At 40.5% G+C, this 20,695-nt stretch overlaps 1 protein-coding gene across 1 annotated transcript in view; it reads right to left on the reverse strand.

Annotated features, from left to right (window-relative positions):
* Positions 1 to 20,695, reverse strand: part of COG5 (component of oligomeric golgi complex 5) — a 156,658-nt gene that overhangs the window by 96,975 nt on the left and 38,988 nt on the right. Inside the window, exon 7 of the mRNA XM_060692686.2 lies at positions 6,000 to 6,130. Coding sequence (XP_060548669.1) covers positions 6,000 to 6,130 — 131 coding nt within the window. The remainder of the gene's footprint in view (positions 1 to 5,999; positions 6,131 to 20,695) is intronic.

Consider the following 20,695-nt stretch of genomic DNA (forward strand, 5'->3'; position numbering starts at 1 on the left):
CCCTGTCAGCGTTGATAGGAATCCAACCTCCCTTGAAGTCTGTTGGCTCTTATCTAATTCCAAGTTAGTTGAGAAGATTCCTGCGGCAGAGGCACGATAAATCAATTTAATTAGACCTTCGCTGTGGACTTGATCTTTTGCACCCGTGCAGCTACAAATCCTTGCAAGTCCGAAAGTAAAAATTTCCTGCCGTCCCTTTTTACCCTCTGATAAGTTAGGACCGATCCTTTCTAAGTTTCTTTCCTTGCCCGTTATTCAGCTCAGGACTCCCAGTTTTTTATCTCAGAGGTCTCCTACCTCTGGGCCGCGCGGCCTACTACCAGGCTGTGCCCTATTTGGACTGGCTGGAGTGCTGGCTGGAGCATGTGCACACAGCTCAACTTGCATGTGCGTACGCGCCGGCCCGCTACTTATGTGAGGCAGGGGTGGGATTCTACCAGTTCGGACCGGTTCAGACGAACCGGTAGCTCCGACAATCAGCTGGGAGTGAACCGGTTTGCTCCGACAATCAGCTGGATCCGCTCACCCCTGCGCTTTACTTACCTTTATCTTCGCAGCTGATTAGCACGGCAGAGCGAATTGCCATGCCTCAGCTGTTTTAATTCCCTAGCCCTAATGCGGAAGGTGAATTTTTTTGTTGAAATGCACACACGTGTGCAAAGCGCACAATCACAGAACCGATTATTAAGGATCCCACCACTGATGTGAGGGCTGCGGGCACACACACGTGCTGGCCCACCATTTGCACAGCCCAGTTCCCCCCTCCCCCCCGTTTCCCTCTTCTCCCACCCCAGCGGTCCCCAACAAAGATTGGGAACAGCTGCTTTAGCGGATTCTATCTTTGGCAGCATCTCTTCCCTCGTTTCTGCGTACCATTACATTTTTGCACCAATTTCCTTATTCTTGGTACAGTTTAAGGTGCTGCTGGTTGTGGCCTTTAAAAACTTAACATGGCTGAAGACCTGGATCTCTTCAAGCTGTTTTACTTCAAATCCTACTCGCTTGTTCAACAAGACCTGATTAAGTGGGCTCTCTCCATATTCCTTCTCTCAGGATCAAGGAAATGGGTCTTCGCAGCTATTGACCGGGGGGCTCTTTGGTGGAACGGCACTCTCCTGAACCCAGAACTAGTTCCTCGCTTATTCGTTTTTAGGAGGGCCATTAAAAATCTGCCAGTGATACAGGGAAGCGGGCATTGTGGGTTGAGACATTTTAAAGCAGCTTCCTTTGGGGTATTTATATCATGTAATGGATATTTCTAGTGTTAATATATGCTAGTAGAGTAGAGTAGAGAATAGAATGTAGAGTAGAGTGGAGTAGAGTAGAGTAGAATACAGTAGAGTAGAGTAGAATACAGAACAGAATGTAGATTACAATAGAGTAGAGTAGAGTAAAATACAGAGTAAAGTAGAGTACAGAATAGAATGTAGAATAGAACACATAGAGTACAATACAGAATAGAATGCAGAATAGAATAGAATACATAAAGTAGAGTAGAATACAGAATAGAATGTAGAATAGAAAAGAATACATAAAATAGAGTAGAGTAGAGTAGAGTAGAGTAGAGTAGAGTAGAATAGAATAGAATAGAATAGAATAGAATAGAATAGAATACAGAATAGAATAGAGTAGAATACAGAATAGAATGTAGAGTACAATAGAATAGAGTAGCGTAGAGTAGAATACAGAGTAGAGTAGAATACAGAATAAAATGTAGAATAGAATAGAATAGAATAGAGTAGAGTAGAATACAGAGTAGAGTACAGTAGAGTAGAATAGAATGTAGAGTAAGTAAAGTAGAGTAGAGTAGAGTAGAGTACAGTAGAATACAGTATAGAATGTAGAGTAGAATAGAATAGAGAACAGAACAGAACAGAATAGAATTTTTATTAGCCAAGTGTGATTGGACACACAAGGAATTTGTCTTCAGTGCATAAGCTCTCAGTGTATATATAAGCAACGAGTGATAAATCATGATCATAGTCATCATAAAAAATACATTCATCATAAATCAGAAGATACAACACTTAGTGATAGTCAAAGGATACTAAATAAGCAATCGCCGTAAATCATACTAGGGTACTAAATAAAACAACCTAGAACTAAGGAATAATTTCCTATCAGGGAGAACACTTAACCAGTGGAACGACTTGCCTCCAGAAATTGTGGGTGCTCCATCACTGGAGACCGGACAGCCATTTGTCCAGAATGGTAGAGGGCAGGGGTGTCAAACTCGATTTCATTGAAGGCTGCATCAAGGTTGTGTTTGACCTCGAAGGGGGGCGGTGGAGTGGGTGTGGCCAGGGTGGGTGTGGCCAGCTCACTCATGTCAGGGGTGCCTGTGGTGGCCCGAGCGCTCTGCCAGAGAAAACGCTCCATTTTCAACCGTGACGGCCTCCTGCAATCCTCTGCAAGCGAAGAGGCATTGTGGGCCAGTCCTTCGCTGTTTCCAAGGCAGCCCCGCAGGCCAGATCTAAGCACCTCATGGACCAGATCCGGCCCCCGGGCCTTGAGTTTGATGCCCCCCCTCCAGTATAGGGTCTCCTGCTTAGGTTGGACTAGAAAACCTCTAAGGTCCCTTCCAATCTCCGATTGTGTAATTTCTGTATGCTCAGTAAATTAATAAATTTTAAACATTTCGTAAGGTCTGCCTGCTCGGCAAACGAATAAATATTTAAATAATTCATACCAAGTGGGAAATAATCATTATTTGGCATGTCATTTCCCCTGCACTCTGCTTCCCTCTCGCAGTCCCAAAAGTGTTTGCGTTATTTCTCAGGACCGTAGCGAGGAGCAGCTTCGTCTCCTCAAATGATGTCCTGCAAAAATTCATCAACGCATCCGAGAAGCAAACCCCTTCATCCTGACGCTTTCCTCTTCCTTTCATTCCAGATACAATTAAGCATTAACAAAGCTCTTCTTCCAATGAATCCTTTGGGTGATGGAAAGCAAATCCCGGGTCACGCGTGACGGGCAAGAAACGCTAATAATTCCTTGATTGTTTTGAGGGGGCAGGCTAATAGGATAGCCAATTGTTCTAATGATCCGCGATTAATTTTTTTGGGGGGGGGAGGACTTTGCTCATCGGTTGCCCTCAACGGCTAATAGAAAGTGAAAAAAACCTGTGGAACAAGGCCTCACACACACAGAGTACAAGAAAAGGACAGGGTTATTTACACATTCTGCCGTCAAAATGTTGTCTCATTGTCGAGGAGGGATACATTCAGATGCAGTATTCAGCCGGTTCAGATCGGTTCACCCGAACCCGTAATAGAAATCGTGGGTGGGCCTGCCCACCTGCCCCGGTTCTATGCCAATCTCTTTAGGTACGTTTTTGAGACCAGCCGCATGCACGGAAGGCGGGTGCCTGGGGCAAACCAGTAATAACATACTGAGAAACCCACGACTAGATACATTCATATAAAAAAAGATGTTGAAAGTTTAGAAAGTGTGTAGAGAAGAGCAACGAAGATTATTAGGGGACTGAAGGATAAAACCTATAAAGAACATTTGAAGGAATTGGGTTTGACTGGGGTGACATCAGTGGTAGGCTGCCCCCGGTTCGCACCGATTCTATAGAACCGGTAGCAAAACTGGTGGGCGTCTCCGCCTACTGACCCTGACATCATAATTTAATTTAATTTAATTTAATTTAATTTAATTTAATTTAATTTAATTTAATTTAATAATTTAATTTAATTTAATTTAATTTAATTTAATTTAATAATTTAATTTAATTTAATTTAATTTAATTTAATTTAATTTAATTTAATTTAATTTAATTTAATTTAATTTAATTTAATTTAATTTAATTTAATTTAATTTAATTTAATTTAATTTAATTTAATTTAATTTAATTTAATTTCCAATTTATATACCGCCCTTCTCCCTAAGGACTCAGGGCGGTGTACAGCCAAAATAAAAAACATAGAATACAAATATTAAAACATTTAAAAATATATATAAATTTTGGCCCGAAAGTTAAGAATCACAGACTAATTAAAAGAATTTAAAAATTTTGAAAATTTCTTCTTAGGCCAACCCGGCTTGTTGAAAAAGATGGGTTTTCAGGGAACGACGGAAGGCATTGAGGTCCTGGATTCTTCTTATCTCCGGGGGCAACTGATTCCAGAGGGTGGGAGCCCCCACAGAGAAGGCCCTCCCCCTGGGGGCCACCAGCCTACATTGTTTGGCTGATGGCACCCTGAGGAGGCCCTCTCTGTGGGAGCGCACGGGTCGATGGGAGGTCATCGGTAGCAGCAGGCGGTCTCGGAGATAACTAGGCCCTATGCCATGGAGCGCTTTAAAGGTGATAACCAACACCTTGAAGCGCACCCGGAAGACCACCGGGAGCCAGTGCAGCTCGCGCAGGAGCGGTGTTACATGGGAGTGCCATGTTGCTCCCATCACTACCCGCGCTGCTGCATTCTGGACCAGCTGGAGCCTCCGGGTGCTCTTCAAGGGGAGCCCCATGTAGAGAGCGTTGCAGTAGTCAAGGCGAGAGGTGACGAGGGCGTGAGTGACTGTGCACAAGGAATCCCGATCAAGAAAGGGCCGGTAGTAAAGGTAAGTAGAACCCACCCCTGGGTGACATGATAGCAGTCTTTCAACATTTGAGGGGCTGCCCCAAAGAAGAAGGGGGGGGTGTCAACCTATTTTCTAAAGCACCAAAAGGCAGGACAAGAAGCAATGGATGGAAAATAATCAAGGAGAGAAGCAACCTAGAACTAAGGAGAAATTTCCTGACAGTGAGAACAATTAACCAGTGGAACAGCTTGCCACCAGAAGTTGTGAATGCTCCAACACTGGAAGTTCTCAAGAAGAGATTGGACAACCATTTGCCTGAAATGGTGTAGGGCCGTGATGGCAAACCTATGGCACGCGTGCCACCTGTGGCACGCGGAGCCATATCTGTGGGCACGCAAATGTTGGCCTAGCTCAGTTCCAGCATGCATGTGTGCGCTGGCCAGCTGATTTTTGGGCCTTTCAGGCCCACTGAAAGTCAGGAAACGGGTCATTTCTGGCCTCTGGAGGGCCTCCGGGGTGGTGTGGTGTGGGGAAGGCTGTTTTCGCCCTCCCCAGGCTCCTAGAAAACCTCTGGAGCCTGGGGAGGGCAAAAAGCAGGCCTACTGGGCCCACCGTGCCATCACGTGCCAAAAGCGGAGGGAGCACGGGGGTGTGTGTCATGTGTGCATGCGCAGGGGGGCGGGACGCATTGAATTATGGGTGTGGGCACGCACGCACGTAACCCTCCCGTGGTCCCCCCCACTTTTGGCACGTGATGGCAAAAAGGTTAGCCATCACTGGTGTAGGGTTTCTTGCCTAAGCAGGGGGTCCAACTCTGTTATTCTGTTATTCAGGTCATAGAATAAACTAGTTATCTAGAAAAAAAATTAAGGCTGCATTCATAATGGTTTATATACTTCGCGCGATTAAACTCACTATTTAACATCAGAAGAAAAGAAAAATACAAATGAGTCAATCGATTGAAAAAAGGGAATTGTTTGTCACAGGCTCAATTAATAACAGAGGGAAAGCATAACGTTCTGCATTGTCAGATCTAATGTAAGTTTTTTTTTAAAAAAAATTACAGGCCTGATTTAAAATAAAACGGTGCCTTTCATAGACAGTAATTAATCTCACACTTTCCGCTTACTTCTTAAAGCACAGCTCTTAGAGTCGCCTCGTATCTAGATTTGTTTCACGCTCATAAATTATTTGAATCAGCCTTGAATTAGAGAAATTAAGGGAATTAACATCAATCTGTGTTTGATTTGCAATGGATCAAAGCGGGCAATGGCTTAAATTTAAAACGAAGGAGTTTCTTTTTTAACATTTTACATACAGTAGAGTTGAAGCATTCTGCCGTACAATAAAATCCCTTTAAAAAGTAACTTTTCAACCTTTTAAAAGAAAAAAAACTCTGACCTCTTCATTTTAGAGTAATTACACCGGCTCTTTTTATCTGCTTTAGGAAGGAAATAAAAAGGCATTTTTACCTGAGTCTCTATTCCTTGTTCAAGCAACCGTTTGGCCTGGTTTTCGACTTCGAGTCGAGCTCTTGCAATAAAAAGCAATTCATTTTCAATGACTTCAATTCCAGACAGGTCTATTCCTTGAGAAAGGTAATCTATAAAAAGAACAGAATATTGATGATAATGACCCCAATTCCGAAAATAACAGTGAAACGAATTAAATTTTAAAGCTACTCTGTCATGTGACGTTCTCACGTACGCATGAAATGAACGCTCCAACATTGGAAGTTTTAAAGAAGAGATTTGTCTGAAATGGTAAATAGGACTTCCTGCTTGCATAGGGGGTTGGACTAGAAGACCTCTAGAGGTCCCTACCAACTCTGTCGTTCTGTAAATTCTGTGATTGCTTGACGTGTGTCAGCAGCAACTTTGTCCAGTCTTACACAAAATACTTCAGCAGGCATTGAAAAGCTTGGATTTTACAAGTGCTTTATAAGAATAGGTTTTTTTTTTAATAAAAATAGAGAAAATGATGGATGGGATAGTAATAGCAAAAATATATTTCCCATCTAATATCCCTATCACCAGTGGCGGGTTTCACATATTCAGATTCGGGAAGACTTGGCCGCTGACTGGGTTAGTTCAGATGAGATTACTGAGGCAGGCCTTGAGAATGTTATCTGGGAGGAGTTCGATCCTGTGGCTCCCGAGGACGTGGACAGGATCTTGGGACGGCTGAACGCCACCACATGTTTATTGGACCCGTGTCCCTCCTGGTTGGTTTTATTGAAGAGAAACTTTATATAAATTTTTCCCCCACTGTGCTTTATATAGCAGTGGTCAAAATTGTGGAAACCTTGTGAGAAAAGTTTATTTTCTAAAATTAGCGAATAACACCACTTTTTTTTTGGAGCAGTACCATTAAATTATATATCAATGGAAAGATAATTTAATCAAGAATGTAATGCAATAACTTTGATGAAGGACTTGCTATTAGAATGGCAGTTACAGTATAAAGAAGAAAAGTGAAACGCGTAGAAAAAAACGAGCTCTACAAAAATGATCACCATAGAAAAAACGATATATACAAAAATTATCACATCAGTTAATACTATCCAGGAGCCCGGATAGCTCTGCAGACTAAGCACTGTAATTTAACACCAGCTGTCTGCAATTAAAGTAAGTTCAAATCTTGCCAGGCTCAAGGTTGACTCAGCCTTCCATCCTTTCTAAGGTAGGTAAATTGAGGACCCAGTTTGTGGGGGCAATAAGCTGACTTTGTATAAAATATACAAAAGTATGACGGCTATTGCTTAACGCACTGTAAGCCGCCCTGAGTCTCCGGAGAAGGGCGGCATATAAATCAATTTTTTTTAAAAAAAAGTTGGGTAACCTTTAGCATGAATTATGGCAGAGTAGAGAATAGAATGAATTTAGCATGAATTATGGCTTTACATGGAGTGAACCAAGTCTTTTAGTTCTGCAGCTGTTCTAATGTGAAACCAAGATTGAATGATGGCTTCTATTAACTGGGTTTTATTGCTGGGTCGCTTCTGACTAACAAGTTTCTTTAGTTGGCTCCATAGATTTTCAATTGGGTGAAGGTCTGGGCTCTTCCCAGGCCATTCCAGCAGTGGAATAGGATTATCTTGAAACTCCCAAAACAAAACAAAAAAAAGTGGTGTTATTAGCCATCAAACCTCAAAAATACACTTTCCCCAAAAGGTTTCCACAATTTTGGCACTGCTGTATAGATAGTTCAACAAATTTCACTGTTTTCTTCCATTAGCTAAACCTGTCTCTAAAAGATACACCCTTGCACTTGCGCCTGCGTTTCTTTATATAAAAGATTCCTGATCCATTCTTTAAATCGTTCAAGATAAACAACAGATAAAGTTGTTTATCATAGCCAGAGGTGAACATCAATCATTGTGACACATGACCCGTGCATCAATTATAAAAGTCATGTCCCAATTCAGTTGCGTGCTTCATCTTTGAATCTGCTTTTACGTATATATTTCTGTAGTTCACCCGAAGACGGAGGGTAGGTATATTTTAAGGAATGAGTATGATTTTGGGTCAAGGTGAACTCTAAAAGTCAGTCAAGCATGCCCGAGCAACCGCCGTGCCAGATTTGGCCGACATATTTTTGCACGCAACAAGATGTCAGCCTCGAATCCTTCATCCGAGGCACTGAACCACAGATGGATTTAATTTAAAGTAGTTTCAACTTAAGTCCACGTGAATCTTCGCTGTCAGCTCCTGCCTCTTCGTTTGACTTCTGCTTGTAGCTACAATCCATCAAGCGGGAATTTTATTGCCAGACAAGAGTTAGCATTTTAGGGGAATCTATGAATGCTTCTGAAGGATTAAAATGGGGGGGGGGTGGTAGGGGAGGAAAAAAAGGATGCAAAAATAAATAAATAAATAAATAAATAAATAAATAAATAAATAAATAAATAAATAATTTTATTTCTATACCGCCCTTCTTCCGAAGGACTCAGGGCGGTGTACAGCCTATTAAAAGCACAAAGACAGACATCAATTAAAAATAATTAAAATTATTAAATAATTTCGGCTCAGATTTAAAACCCCAGAAATTTAAAATACCCCAATTTAAAATTATTATGTTGATAGCCCGGCCTGGCGGAACAGCAGGGTCTTCAGGGCACAGAGAAATACATAGAGGTCAGAGATCTTACGCATTTCCGGGGGCAGTTCATTCCACAGGGCAGGGGCTCCCGCAGAGAAGGCCCTCCCCCTGGGTGTTGCCAGCCGACATACCTTGGCCGATGGCACCCTGAGGAGACCCTCTCTGTGGGAGCAGACTGGCCGGTGGGAGGCTATTGGTGGCAGAAGTCGGTCTCGAAGGTACCCGGGTCCTATGCCATGGAGCGCTTTAAAGGTGGTGACCAACACCTTGAATCGCACCCGGAAGACCACTGGGAGCCAGTGCAGCTCGCGCAGGAGGGGTGTCACGTGGGCACGACGAGTTGCGCCCATAACCACCCGTGCGGCCGCATTCTTTAAGAATACGGTCATTCCACGCCCCACCTAAAACACCTCTCCGGATAATCTCTACTGCCACCTACCCCTTCTGTGTTCCCACCCCAACCTCTCAAGAGCATCTAAAAAGGACGGTAAACAAAGCACCCGAGCCAAGCTTTTTCTCCCAGACTTCAGGGGACAAAAGGGGAAGATTATTGGGAATTTAAAACAAAGCTCCTTGACGAGCAGAAATGCTGAAGAAGCTTCACTACGGAAGCAATTGTTCTATCTCCATTCACAGAAATGCTGAAGTCGAGACAGGAAATATATCTACAAATATAAAAGGCTGCCGTGTCACCTATCCATAAAACTAGGAGCAGAAAATACAAAACCTACTTGTACTATAGGATAGGACAGGACGGGACAGGACAGAAAAGAATAAATGGGATGGGGTGGGGATGGGGATGGGAATGGGGAATAGAATAGAATAGAATAGAATAGAATAGAATAGAATAGAATAGAATAGAATAGAATAGAATAGAATAGAAAATATGGAATGAAATGGAATAGAATATGGAATAGAATAGAGAATAGAGAATAGAGAATAGAGAAAATAGAATAGAATAGAATAGAAAATATGGAATGGAATGGAATAGAATATGGAATAGAATAGAGAATAGAGAATAGAGAAAATAGAATAGAATAGAATAGAATAGAATAGAATAGAATAGAATAGAATAGAATAGAAAATATGGAATGGAATGGAATGGAATGGAATAGAATAGAATAAATAGAATAGAAAATATGGAATGGTAAGGAATAGAATAGAATAGAATAGAATAGAATAGAATAGAATAGAATAGAATAGAATAGAATAGAACAGAACAGAATAGAAAATATGGAATGGAATAGAAAGGAATGGAATGGAATATAGAATAGAATAGAATAGAATAGAATAGAATAGAATAGAATAGAAAATATGGAATGAAATGGAATAGAATATGGAATAGAATAGAGAATAGAGAATAGAGAATAGAGAAAATAGAATAGAGAAATAGAATAGAATAGAATAGAATAGAATAGAATAGAATAGAATAGAATAGAATAGAAAATATGGAATGGAATGGAATAGAATATGGAATAGAATAGAGAATAGAGAATAGAGAAAATAGAATAGAATAGAATAGAATAGAATAGAATAGAATAGAATAGAATAGAATAGAATAGAATAGAAAATATGGAATGGAATGGAATGGAATAGAATAGAATAAATAGAATAGAAAATATGGAATGGTAAGGAATAGAATAGAATAGAATAGAATAGAATAGAATAGAATAGAATAGAATAGAATAGAATAGAAAATATGGAATGGAATAGAAAGGAATGGAATGGAATATAGAATAGAATAGAATAGAATAGAATAGAATAGAATAGAATAGAATAGAATAGAAATAGAATGGGAAAGGAATTCTTTATTGGCCAAATGTGATTGGACACACGAGTCTGTCTCTTAACTGTTCTAAGTGGAGGATTTCCTGTTATGGATGAGAAAGCCCATCTTACTTCGATGGGACTGAGAGTCCCATTCATTTGGTCCTGCCGATGGAAATTAATTCAGAGAGCTATTTCTTATTGGTGTTCGGTCAATTCCCAGATTTTAATTTTGCCTCTTCCTCTTCACAGTCTCCTGATGAAAGGCAATTCTTTTTGTTGTCGTCGTTGTTGGAGAAAAAGGAGCAGCTCTGCCTTTTTTCGAATCACCTGTTGGCGTTTTTGGTTCCTTCACTGAACAGCTGGTGTTCTTTTTTTTAAAAAAAAAAATTTTTTTTTTAAAAAATTCATTTCATTTTGATCTCAGCAAAGCGTGGCAAGAATAACAAGCTCATTCGGAGCTTTGAAGCTAGTGAGACACGATCTTCACAGATACCTGTGTGTGTTATTTTATTATGACCTGGTCCTTTTCCCACAATCTTTATGCATCGTCTTTCTGTTCTTTTCTTTTTTTCTTTTCTTTTAGATCTTCACTAAGCTTTTTGCTTTTTTTTTTTTTTTTGGTAGCCTCATCAGTTTCGTCTGTCATTCTATTTTTTCTCCTGCATAGAATTGTTTGCAATTATAATGTGCTTTCTTTAGCAAACCTACTCCTTTCTTGAGCTTCTTTTTCCTGGCAGTTTCTTTCATCACACAACCTTACTTATCATTCGCTTAAATTGACCAATATCTGTTTTTTTTTTTCCCCAAAGCTCAAGATACACGTTTGACAATACTCTTGTTTTAGTTGTTGTTTCTATTTGACTGTGGCTGTGTATATGGCGATAATTTCTGGCTATCTTTAGAATAGGAATAGGAATAGGAATAGGAATAGGAATAGGAATAGGAATAGGAATAGGAATAGGAATAGAATAGAATAGAATAGAATAGAATAGAATAGAATAGAATAGAATAGAAAATAGAATAGAATAAGGTTAGAATAGAATAAGGTTAGAATAGAATAGAATAGAATAGAATAGAATAGAATAGAATAGAATAGAAAATATGGAATAGAATAGAATAGAATAGAATAGAATAGAATAGAATAGAATAGAATAGAATAGAATAAAAAATATGGAATGGAATAGAATATGGAATGGAATAGAGAATAGAATAGAATAGAATAGAATAGAATAGAATAGAATAGAATAGAATAGAATAGAAAATATGGAATAGAATAGAATAGAATAGAATAGAATAGAATAGAATAGAATAAAAAATATGGAATGGAATAGAATATGGAATGGAATAGAGAATAGAATAGAATAGAATAGAATAGAATAGAATAGAATAGAATAGAATAGAATAGAATAGAATAGAATAGAATAGAATAAACAGAGTTGGAAGGGACCTTGGAGGTCTTCTAGTCCAACCCCCTGTCTAGGCAGGAAACCCTACACCACTTCAAACAAATGGTTATCCAATGTCTTCTTAAAAACTTCCAGTGTTGGAGCATTCACAACTTCTGGAGGCAAGTTGTTCCACTGATTAATTGTTCTAACTGTCAGGAAATTTCTCCTTAGTTCTAGGTTGCTTCTCTCCTTGATTAGTTTCCACCCGTTGCTTCTTGTCCTACCCTCGGGTGCTTTGGAGAATAGGTTGACCCCTTCTTCTTTGGGGCAGCCCCTGAGATATTGGAAGACTGCTATCATGTCTCCCCTGGTCCTTCTTTTCATTAAACTACCTTCAAAAGTATCCACCTAAAAAGACTTTATTCAACTGTGCTAAAGTATTGTCCATCTGGGTGTTTTTCTGAACTATATACATACACCACCTGATGGCATACACACACACACACACACACATATATATACATACATACATATACATATGTATATACGTATACATATATATATATATCCTCTCTCCCCCTCTCTGCCTCTGTCTATCTCTCTCATCTATCTATCTATCTATCTACCTACCTACCTACCTACCTATCTGTCTCTCTCATCCATCCATCATCCATCCATCCATCTATCTACCTACCTACCTACCTACCTGTCTCTCCCCCATCCATCTACCTACCTACCTACTATCTGTCTCTCTCATCCATCCATCATCCATCCATCCATCCATCCATCTACCTACTACCTACCTGTCTCTCTCTCTCTCTATCTACTTACCTACCTACCTACCTGTCTCTCTCCCATCCATCTACCTACCTACCTACCTACCTATCTGTCTCTCTCATCCATCCATCATCCATCCATCCATCTATCTACCTACCTATCTGTCTCTCTCTCATGCATCTATCTATCTATCTATCTATCTATCTATCTATCTATCTATCTATCTATCTCTCACCCTATCTGTCTCCCTCTCTCTCATCCATCCATCCATCCAATCCATCCATCCTTCTATCATCTGTCTGTCTGTCTATCTATCTCTCACCCTATCTGTCTCGCTCTCCCATCCATCCATCCATCCATCCATCCATCCATCCATCCATCCATCCATTCATCTCACCCACTCTCTCATCAATCCATCCATCCATCCTTCTATCATCTTTGTATCTCTCTCTCTCCCTCCGTCCCTCCCTATCTCTCTCTCTCCCATCCAGAGAGGGAGGGAGGGAGGGAGGGAGGGAGGGAGAGAGAGAGAGAGAGACAGAGAGAGAGAGAGAGAGAGTTAAATAAGGAGACAGTATCCAATTTAGCACACATTTGCTTCATATTCCTGGAACCCCATATTGTTCCAGCAAATTACAATCAACTTAAAATAATCCCACAAGAACAATCCATTTTATACGTGCTCCAAGGATGTCCTGCTTTGATGTAACAGCAAAACTATGCTCCAAAACATAAGGAATGCCTCACAAACTTTCCTCAAACGTAGGAGCAAGATGACTGCTCGTTCTCATACCGAGTTAAATATTAAGCCAAATCAGCCATCAGCTCAAATCATACCCTGGAACATTAATAATGCACAATGGTTGCATTTCCCAGTATGGGTAGAATATGGTTTTTTAAATCATTTTTATGATGCATTTTTAAGTATTTATAACATTACCACTTTAAATACAACATCCTAAAAAGAAAAAGACTGGAAAAATGAAAAAAAAAAAAAAAACCCTTTATGAAATTCTGAACGCATCTTGAAAAAGGCAAATTACATTAAGGAACAATGTGCTAAGAGATTGGTTTCTAACATACTGCCAACAGAAATTCAATCCGAGCAGTGGCACAGCTGTTATTCCTGCAAGTGCGCCGGTTCTGTTTTTACTGGTGCATTTTTGTCTGTTACGCCTGCTCTCTTTCTAAATTAGCATTCTTCAATTTTTCATGTTATTTTTTTGATAGCCATAATTGTTGGCTCCGCCCTTAGCGAAACCTTCTTTGGTTGGCCATTTCTTCTCCAGAAAGAAGTCCGGTTTTCATTTTAAAGAATCCTGCTAAAAGCCCAGTCAAAAAGTCAAGCAGAAAAAGAAAAGAAACAGAAGACAAACAGAAGACTAAATGCACTTGCGACAATCGTCTTATTCCTTACAGCTAGTCCTTGATTTACAACAGTTCATTTAGTGACCGTTCAAAGTTACAACAGCAATAAAAAAAAGTGACTTATCACCCGTTTTTCACACCTATGATCGTTGCAAAATCCCCATGATCAAAATTCAAAATTCTTTTTTCTTTGAAAAAAGAAAGAGAATCAAGGAAAATAACGCAGTTAATTGATCATCAAGGACAAAGCAGATTTGGAAACAAAGAGATGGGGGAAATAATACAGGAATACTATACACAACTATAAAGTGGCAAGGTACTTACAAAAAAGCAGGAAATATTTTTAATACTGAAACGTTAAATGTTTTGATAACCCTTTCGCAAACTTCTGACAAGCAAAGTCAAGAGGGAAGCCGGATTCACTTAACAAACTTGTTGCTAACTTAACAACCACAGTGAATCACTTAACAACTGCCTTGCTCAACAACAGAAATGTGTGCCTCAATGGTGCTCGTAAGTCGAGGTCTACCTGTCTTTCTCCCTGACAGATTTGAAATAAAATAACAGAACCTTCTTCCAAAGGTTGCAAACTTCAAGGACAAAACCCACCAGTAAAAATTGTCCATCTGTGTAGAAATCTACAATCATTAAGCGAATCTAATTATATGGTTGTCAGAATCGCACTATCTGCCAATTCCTCTTCTATGTCCATTTTTAGATCTGGCAGTTCTGCTGGCCCAAAGCTCTCGACAAAGGCTATTTGTGTTGCGTCGGAAAATATTCCTCTGAACTTCTAGTTCTGCAAAAAACCAGAAAAGGGCTGTTGCTTTTCATTAGCCACTTTCTAAGAATAAAGGTAATTAAGAAAAAAAATAATACCTACGTAAGTACTTTATTTTTCAATTAGCGTCACTTAGGATATGTGCCACACGGATCTTACACATAATTTCTTTTTAAGGTAAAGGTAAAGGTTCCCCTCGCACATATGTGCTAGTCGTTCCCGACTCTAGGGGGCGGTGCTCATCTCCGTTTCAAAGCCGAAGAGCCAGCGCTGTCCGAAGACGTCTCCGTGGTCATGTGGCCAGCATGACTCAATGCCGAAGGCGCATGGAACGCTGTTACCTTCCCACCAAAGGTGGTCTCTATTTTTCTACTTTCATTTTTTACGTGCTTTTGAACTTCTAGGTTAGCAGAAGCTGGGACAAATAACGGGAGCTCACCCCGTTATGCGGCACTAGGGTTTCGAACCGCTGAACTGCCGACCTTTCGATCGACAAGCACAGCGTCTTAGCCACTCAGCCACCATACCCCAATAATTTCTTTTTAATTTCCCTTAAAACCTGGAGTTGCAATAAGGAAGGGACAGGTTATTTAATCACTCAGTGGCTAAGACGCTGAGCTTGTGGATCAGAAAAGTCAGCAGTTCGGCGGGTTCAAATCCCTGGTGCCGCGTAACAGGGTGAGCTCCCGTTACTTGCCCCAGCTTCCGCCAACCTAGCAGTTTGAAAGCACGTAAAAAATGCAAGTAGAAAAATAGGGATCACCTTTGTTGGGAAGGTAACAGTGCTCCATGCGCCTTCAATGTTTAATCATGCTGGCCACATGACCACAGAGATGTCTTCGGACAGCACAGCTCTTCGACTTAAAAACAGAGATGAACACCGCCCCCTAGAGTCAGGAACGACTAGCACGCATATGCGGGGGAACCTTTACCTTATCAGTCTTATCATCCTACCATACGTAAGACATGCTTCCAGTTTACTCTCTCCTCTTTGGCCAAACAAATTGTGTTGCTGAATTCATCACTAAGACTTTAGAAACATTTATAAACATACCAATTTGGTAACTGTCCTATGTGATGTTTAACTCGGTAAAATGATGCTGGGGGGTGGAGGGATTTAAGAAGGTTGCCTCTATTGAACTTCTGATTCCTAAATGGAATTTCAACTTTAAATTTAAACAGAACTATGCGGGCAAAACGTAGTGGTGCTCCATCGGCCAATGATGGGCTAACCACAGGCTACCTAGAAGCAATGTTACTCCGTACATTGCAGGAATATTGGAAAAGCTTAGGGGGATCTTCACCAACACAACATACGTGCACACTTCAAACCCAAGAATACACTAAGGCAGGAGCTTGTCCACCCCAAGGATAAAACACCCAGACACAAACCGAGCAAGGTGGTATATGCAGTACAATGCAGCGAGCCATGTGCAGATCTATACATTGGGGAAACAAAACAGCCACTTCACAAACGCATGGCACAACATAGGAGAACAAACCCATCAGGACCAGATTCAGCAGTCCATCTGCATTTAAAAGACAAAGGCCACTCTTTTGAAGACAGCAAAGTCCGTAAAATGGGGCAAAATTCACTTACCAACTGTCTCACTTAGCAACAGGAATTTGGGGCTCATTTGAAGCCCTAAGGGAAGGACTACGTCTACTAGATTTCTTACTTCACAAACCTACTGACCCAAAATTCATCAGGAAACATCAGTGTCTAAAGTTCGCCTAACTACCGTTTCCCCCAAAATAAGATGTCCCCTGATAATAAGCCCAATCAGGCTTTTGAGTGCCCGGCAATAAGGCCAAATGCTTATTTCAGGGTTCAAAAAAATATAAGACAGGGTCTTATTTTCGGGGAAACACGGTAGTAAAGTATGATGGGGGGGAATCATATTCAACATTTTCTTTTCTTCGCCAGTTGGTAGATTTTGTTGAGGTAAATTTATGATTTATCCTGATTTATGAGGTAAAAAGAAATGAGGGGAAAAAAGGCCCAAATCGTGTTTATGATGGGCTCATGTTGTCCTATGTAATTTTACTAACTGTTGCAAAAGCCAGCCAGCTGTCAAGTAGCCCAAATATAAATATTTTCTCTTCGTGTATGAAACGGATATCACCTTGATTTATAAAAGCACTCAGTGCTGCTTTTTGACACTTAACGAAGAGTCAATTCAGTTGATATAGGCTAACCTAAAGGAACATAACACAGTTCTACAATACGCCCAAAATAGCTCCTATAAGGAAATAAAACAGACATGAAAAAAACCGTAAAGTGACCAAGTTCTAGGACATTCTTTGAAGGGATTAAAGATGAAGACCATGAAAAGTAAAAAAAAAAAAAAAAAAAGAAGGAATATATGGTTGGTTTATGATCAAGATTAAAATCGATACGTTGTTATCTCTTAATGGACTTTCGCTGACATTAAAATTGAAAAAACGAGGCTTAAAAGATTCATTTATACGTAAGAGATGGATATATGGAAAAAATATCATTTGTTGTGTTTTGGTAAAGGAAATAAGTTACTACCATTGTTTATACTTCATGTAATGAAGAAGGAAGTATTGGAGATATATATATATATATATATATGTATATATATTTGTTGTTGGTTCAGGTAATTCTCGATTTACAACCACAATTGAGCCCAAAATTTATGTTGCTAAGCAGAACTTTGTTAAGTGTGTTTTGCCCCATTTAATGACCTTTCTTCTTGACGTTAAGTGAAACATCGGCATTGTTAGTAACCCAGGTGTTAAGTTCATTTTACCTTATGGAAAAAGGTCACGTTTTTCGGATAGTTAATATTTAGCCATTTATTCACATTGTTTGTATCGTGTCCAATCGTTTAGTGCCTGTTCGAAGTTACATCATCACTGAAAAAAGTGACTTACGACTGTTTTTCACACTTACGACCGTTCCAGCATCCCCATGGTCATGTGACTTACATTCGGATGCTTGACAAGTGACTCACATTTATGACGGTTGTGGTGTCGGGGGGGGGTGTCACGCGATCCTCTTTTGCAACCTTTGAACCAGCAAAGTCAAGGAGGAAGTCAGATTCACTTAACAACCATGTTACTAACTTAACAAGTGCAGTGAGTCACTTAACGGCGGCAAGAATGGCCATAAAATGGGGGGGGAAACTCACTTAACAAATGTGTCCCTTAGAACGAGAAATTTGAGGCTAAATTGTGGTTGTAAGTTGAGCCCACGATTTATGTTGCTAAGTGAGAAATTTGTCAAGCAATTTTTGTCCCACTTTACGACCATTCTTGGTCACCTTTGCTAAGCGAATCCCTGCAGTTGTTAAATTAGTCACAATTAGGTTGTTAAGTGAATCTGGTTTCCCTGTTGACTTTTGCTTGTCAGAAAGTCGTAAAAAGGGATCGCGTGTGACCCCCGGGACGCTGCCACCGTCATAAATATGAACCAGCTGTCAAGCATCTTAATGTATATCACGTGACAGTGAGGATACTGCAACGGTCGTTAAGTGTGAAAAATGGTCATAAGTCACTTTTTTCAGTGCCTTTCGTAACTTCGGTCGGTCTGCAAACTGTTGTAAGTCAAGATCTTAGCCTGACTAGGTGGCTCAATGGCTAAGACTCTGAGCTTGTTGATCAGAAAAGTCAGCAGTTCGGCGGTTCAAATCCCTAGCACAGGTCTCGTGCATGAGCAGGGGGTTGGACTAGATGACCTCCAAGGTCCCTTCCAACTCTGTTACTGTCTATCTGTATTTACATTCTTCTGAGTTCTCAGGGAGAAGGAATCACAAGGCCTACTACCAGTGGTGGGTTTTCCCCGGTTTAGACCGGTTTGCAAGAACCGGTAGTAAAACCGGCGGGAGGCTCCGCCCACTGACCCGGACGTCGCCAAAGTGATCTGCGCATGCGCAGAAGAGTGTGCACACAAGCAAAGTGAACACAGGCACAATGCAAACCGGTAGTAAAGGTAAGTAGAACCCACCCCTGCCTACTACCCACTTATGGGGTGAGTAGACTTTTCTCACAAAAAGATGGTTGCATAAGTAACGAGGAGACGAGCCAGAAAAAAGGCTGTGATAGCTAGCGAGCAGCTGGTTGAATTGCACCCAGATTCCTAACAAGTAACCAAAGCAACTCTTGCAAAAAAAAAAAAAAAATCTGTTTATCTAGCAGTTCTGGCTTTAATTCAGAGAGGACACTTCCTGACATCTGTATCGGAATAACATGTCCACCTCCATCCAACCGCCCAGTTAAAAACCCGATCGGGTGTTTCTGCTTTTGCTTAATGGGCTCATTACGGTGCAACCGACGGCGGCGGAGGGGAAGGGGGGGGCGGGGGACACACAATTAACAAGGCATAATTTTAGATTAATGGGATTCTTCAACAGGCAATTGCCCAAAATATTATTCATCGCCGAGATCTGAACGCCGCATCCTGATTCAGCCGAGACCTAAATGCACATCCCACCTTTTCTTGCTTTATTGATAATTAGCGACTCTGAGAATCGTTCAAGCGAGACGCTTCCCCGGCTGGGTGAGCAGAACGGCGAAAAAAATCTCAGCTGGGGCCAGTGGTGGGATTCAAGTAATTTAACAACCGGTTCTCTGCCCTAATGATTTCTTTCCAACAACCAGTTTGCCAAACTGCTCAGAAAGTTAACAACCGGTTCTCCCGAAGTGGTGCGAACCGGCTGAATCCCATCACTGGCTGGAGCCACAAAACAGCCACCCCAGTTCTTGAGCTGCCTTGAAGCAGAATTGAAGAAGAGATCCAAATGGGCGCTTCGCGTTATTTGCTCGACGCATTGCATAGCGTTAAAAGATTTTTGCCTGGATAAATGAAGAAAATACAGGTAGTCCTCGGTTTATGACCGCAATGGCACCCGACTTTTCTGTTGCTAAGCATCTGAAGTTTGATCAAGCGACCGTGGGGATGCGCCAATGGTCGTTAAGTGTGAAAAACGGTCATAAGATGCCTTTCCCCCTATTCCCGTTGTAACTTTGAACGGTAAACAAACTGTTGTAAATCGAGAACTATGTGTATTGCATTATTATTACTATTAAAACCACCTTACTCGGAACAGCTTACATCCTCCGACGATACCTTAACAGTTCCTAGGTCCTTGGTTAGGACTCGAGCTGCTGAGCTATTAACCAGCCTCAAAGGCTGTGAATCTCACTAAAGATTAACCAATAATATAATAATAATAATAATTTTCTATAAGTTTTTCCACTTTATCCAAAAAGTCATGGGAACATAATGTGGAAAAAGTTATAGAAAATGAGAAGGTGAAGATCTTGTGGGACTTTCGAATACGGACGGATCATCACTTGGAACACAACACGCCAGATATCACAGTTGTCGAAAATTGAAACGTACAATTTATTGACATCGCAGTACCAGGAGATGCCAGAGTTCAAGAAAAAAGAACTGGAAAAAAATCACGAAATATCGCGACCTGGCCATCCATGGCCATCCACGGCTATGAATGAAACATGTCACAGTGATGCCCATTGTCACGGGGCACTTGGTACCATGTCCAAGAATTTTACAAAACACTTCAAGAAATTGCAGCTTCCTGCAATAACACCAGCGGAACTGCAAAAAACTGCGCTACTCGGAACATCATATATTTTAAGAAGGTACTTAGTCGATACCTAGGACTCTGGCAGCAACCCGTATCAACCATTAGCACCAGTCAATGGTATTTGTGACACATTTTTAAATGTCCCATTGACTGAGTTTCATTTTTAATGAATAAAAGAGAATAATAATAATAATAATAACAACAATAACAACAATAACTTTATTGTCCCTTTTTCTCCAGCTTTGTGCTATTATATTGTGATTAATGGACATAATTCTCACTTTTTTCAATTCCTCGCAGTAGACTGTAGGAAGGAGTGGGAATTAACTCTTATAAAAAGAGGCATTATTTCTTCATGTACAGACACAACGTCCTCGATTTACGACCGCAATAGAGCCCAGAAT

This window comes from Pantherophis guttatus, chromosome 7 (assembly GCF_059756535.1).
Source record: "Pantherophis guttatus breed Tessera chromosome 7, ASM5975653v1, whole genome shotgun sequence".
Classification (NCBI taxonomy): domain Eukaryota; kingdom Metazoa; phylum Chordata; class Lepidosauria; order Squamata; family Colubridae; genus Pantherophis; species Pantherophis guttatus.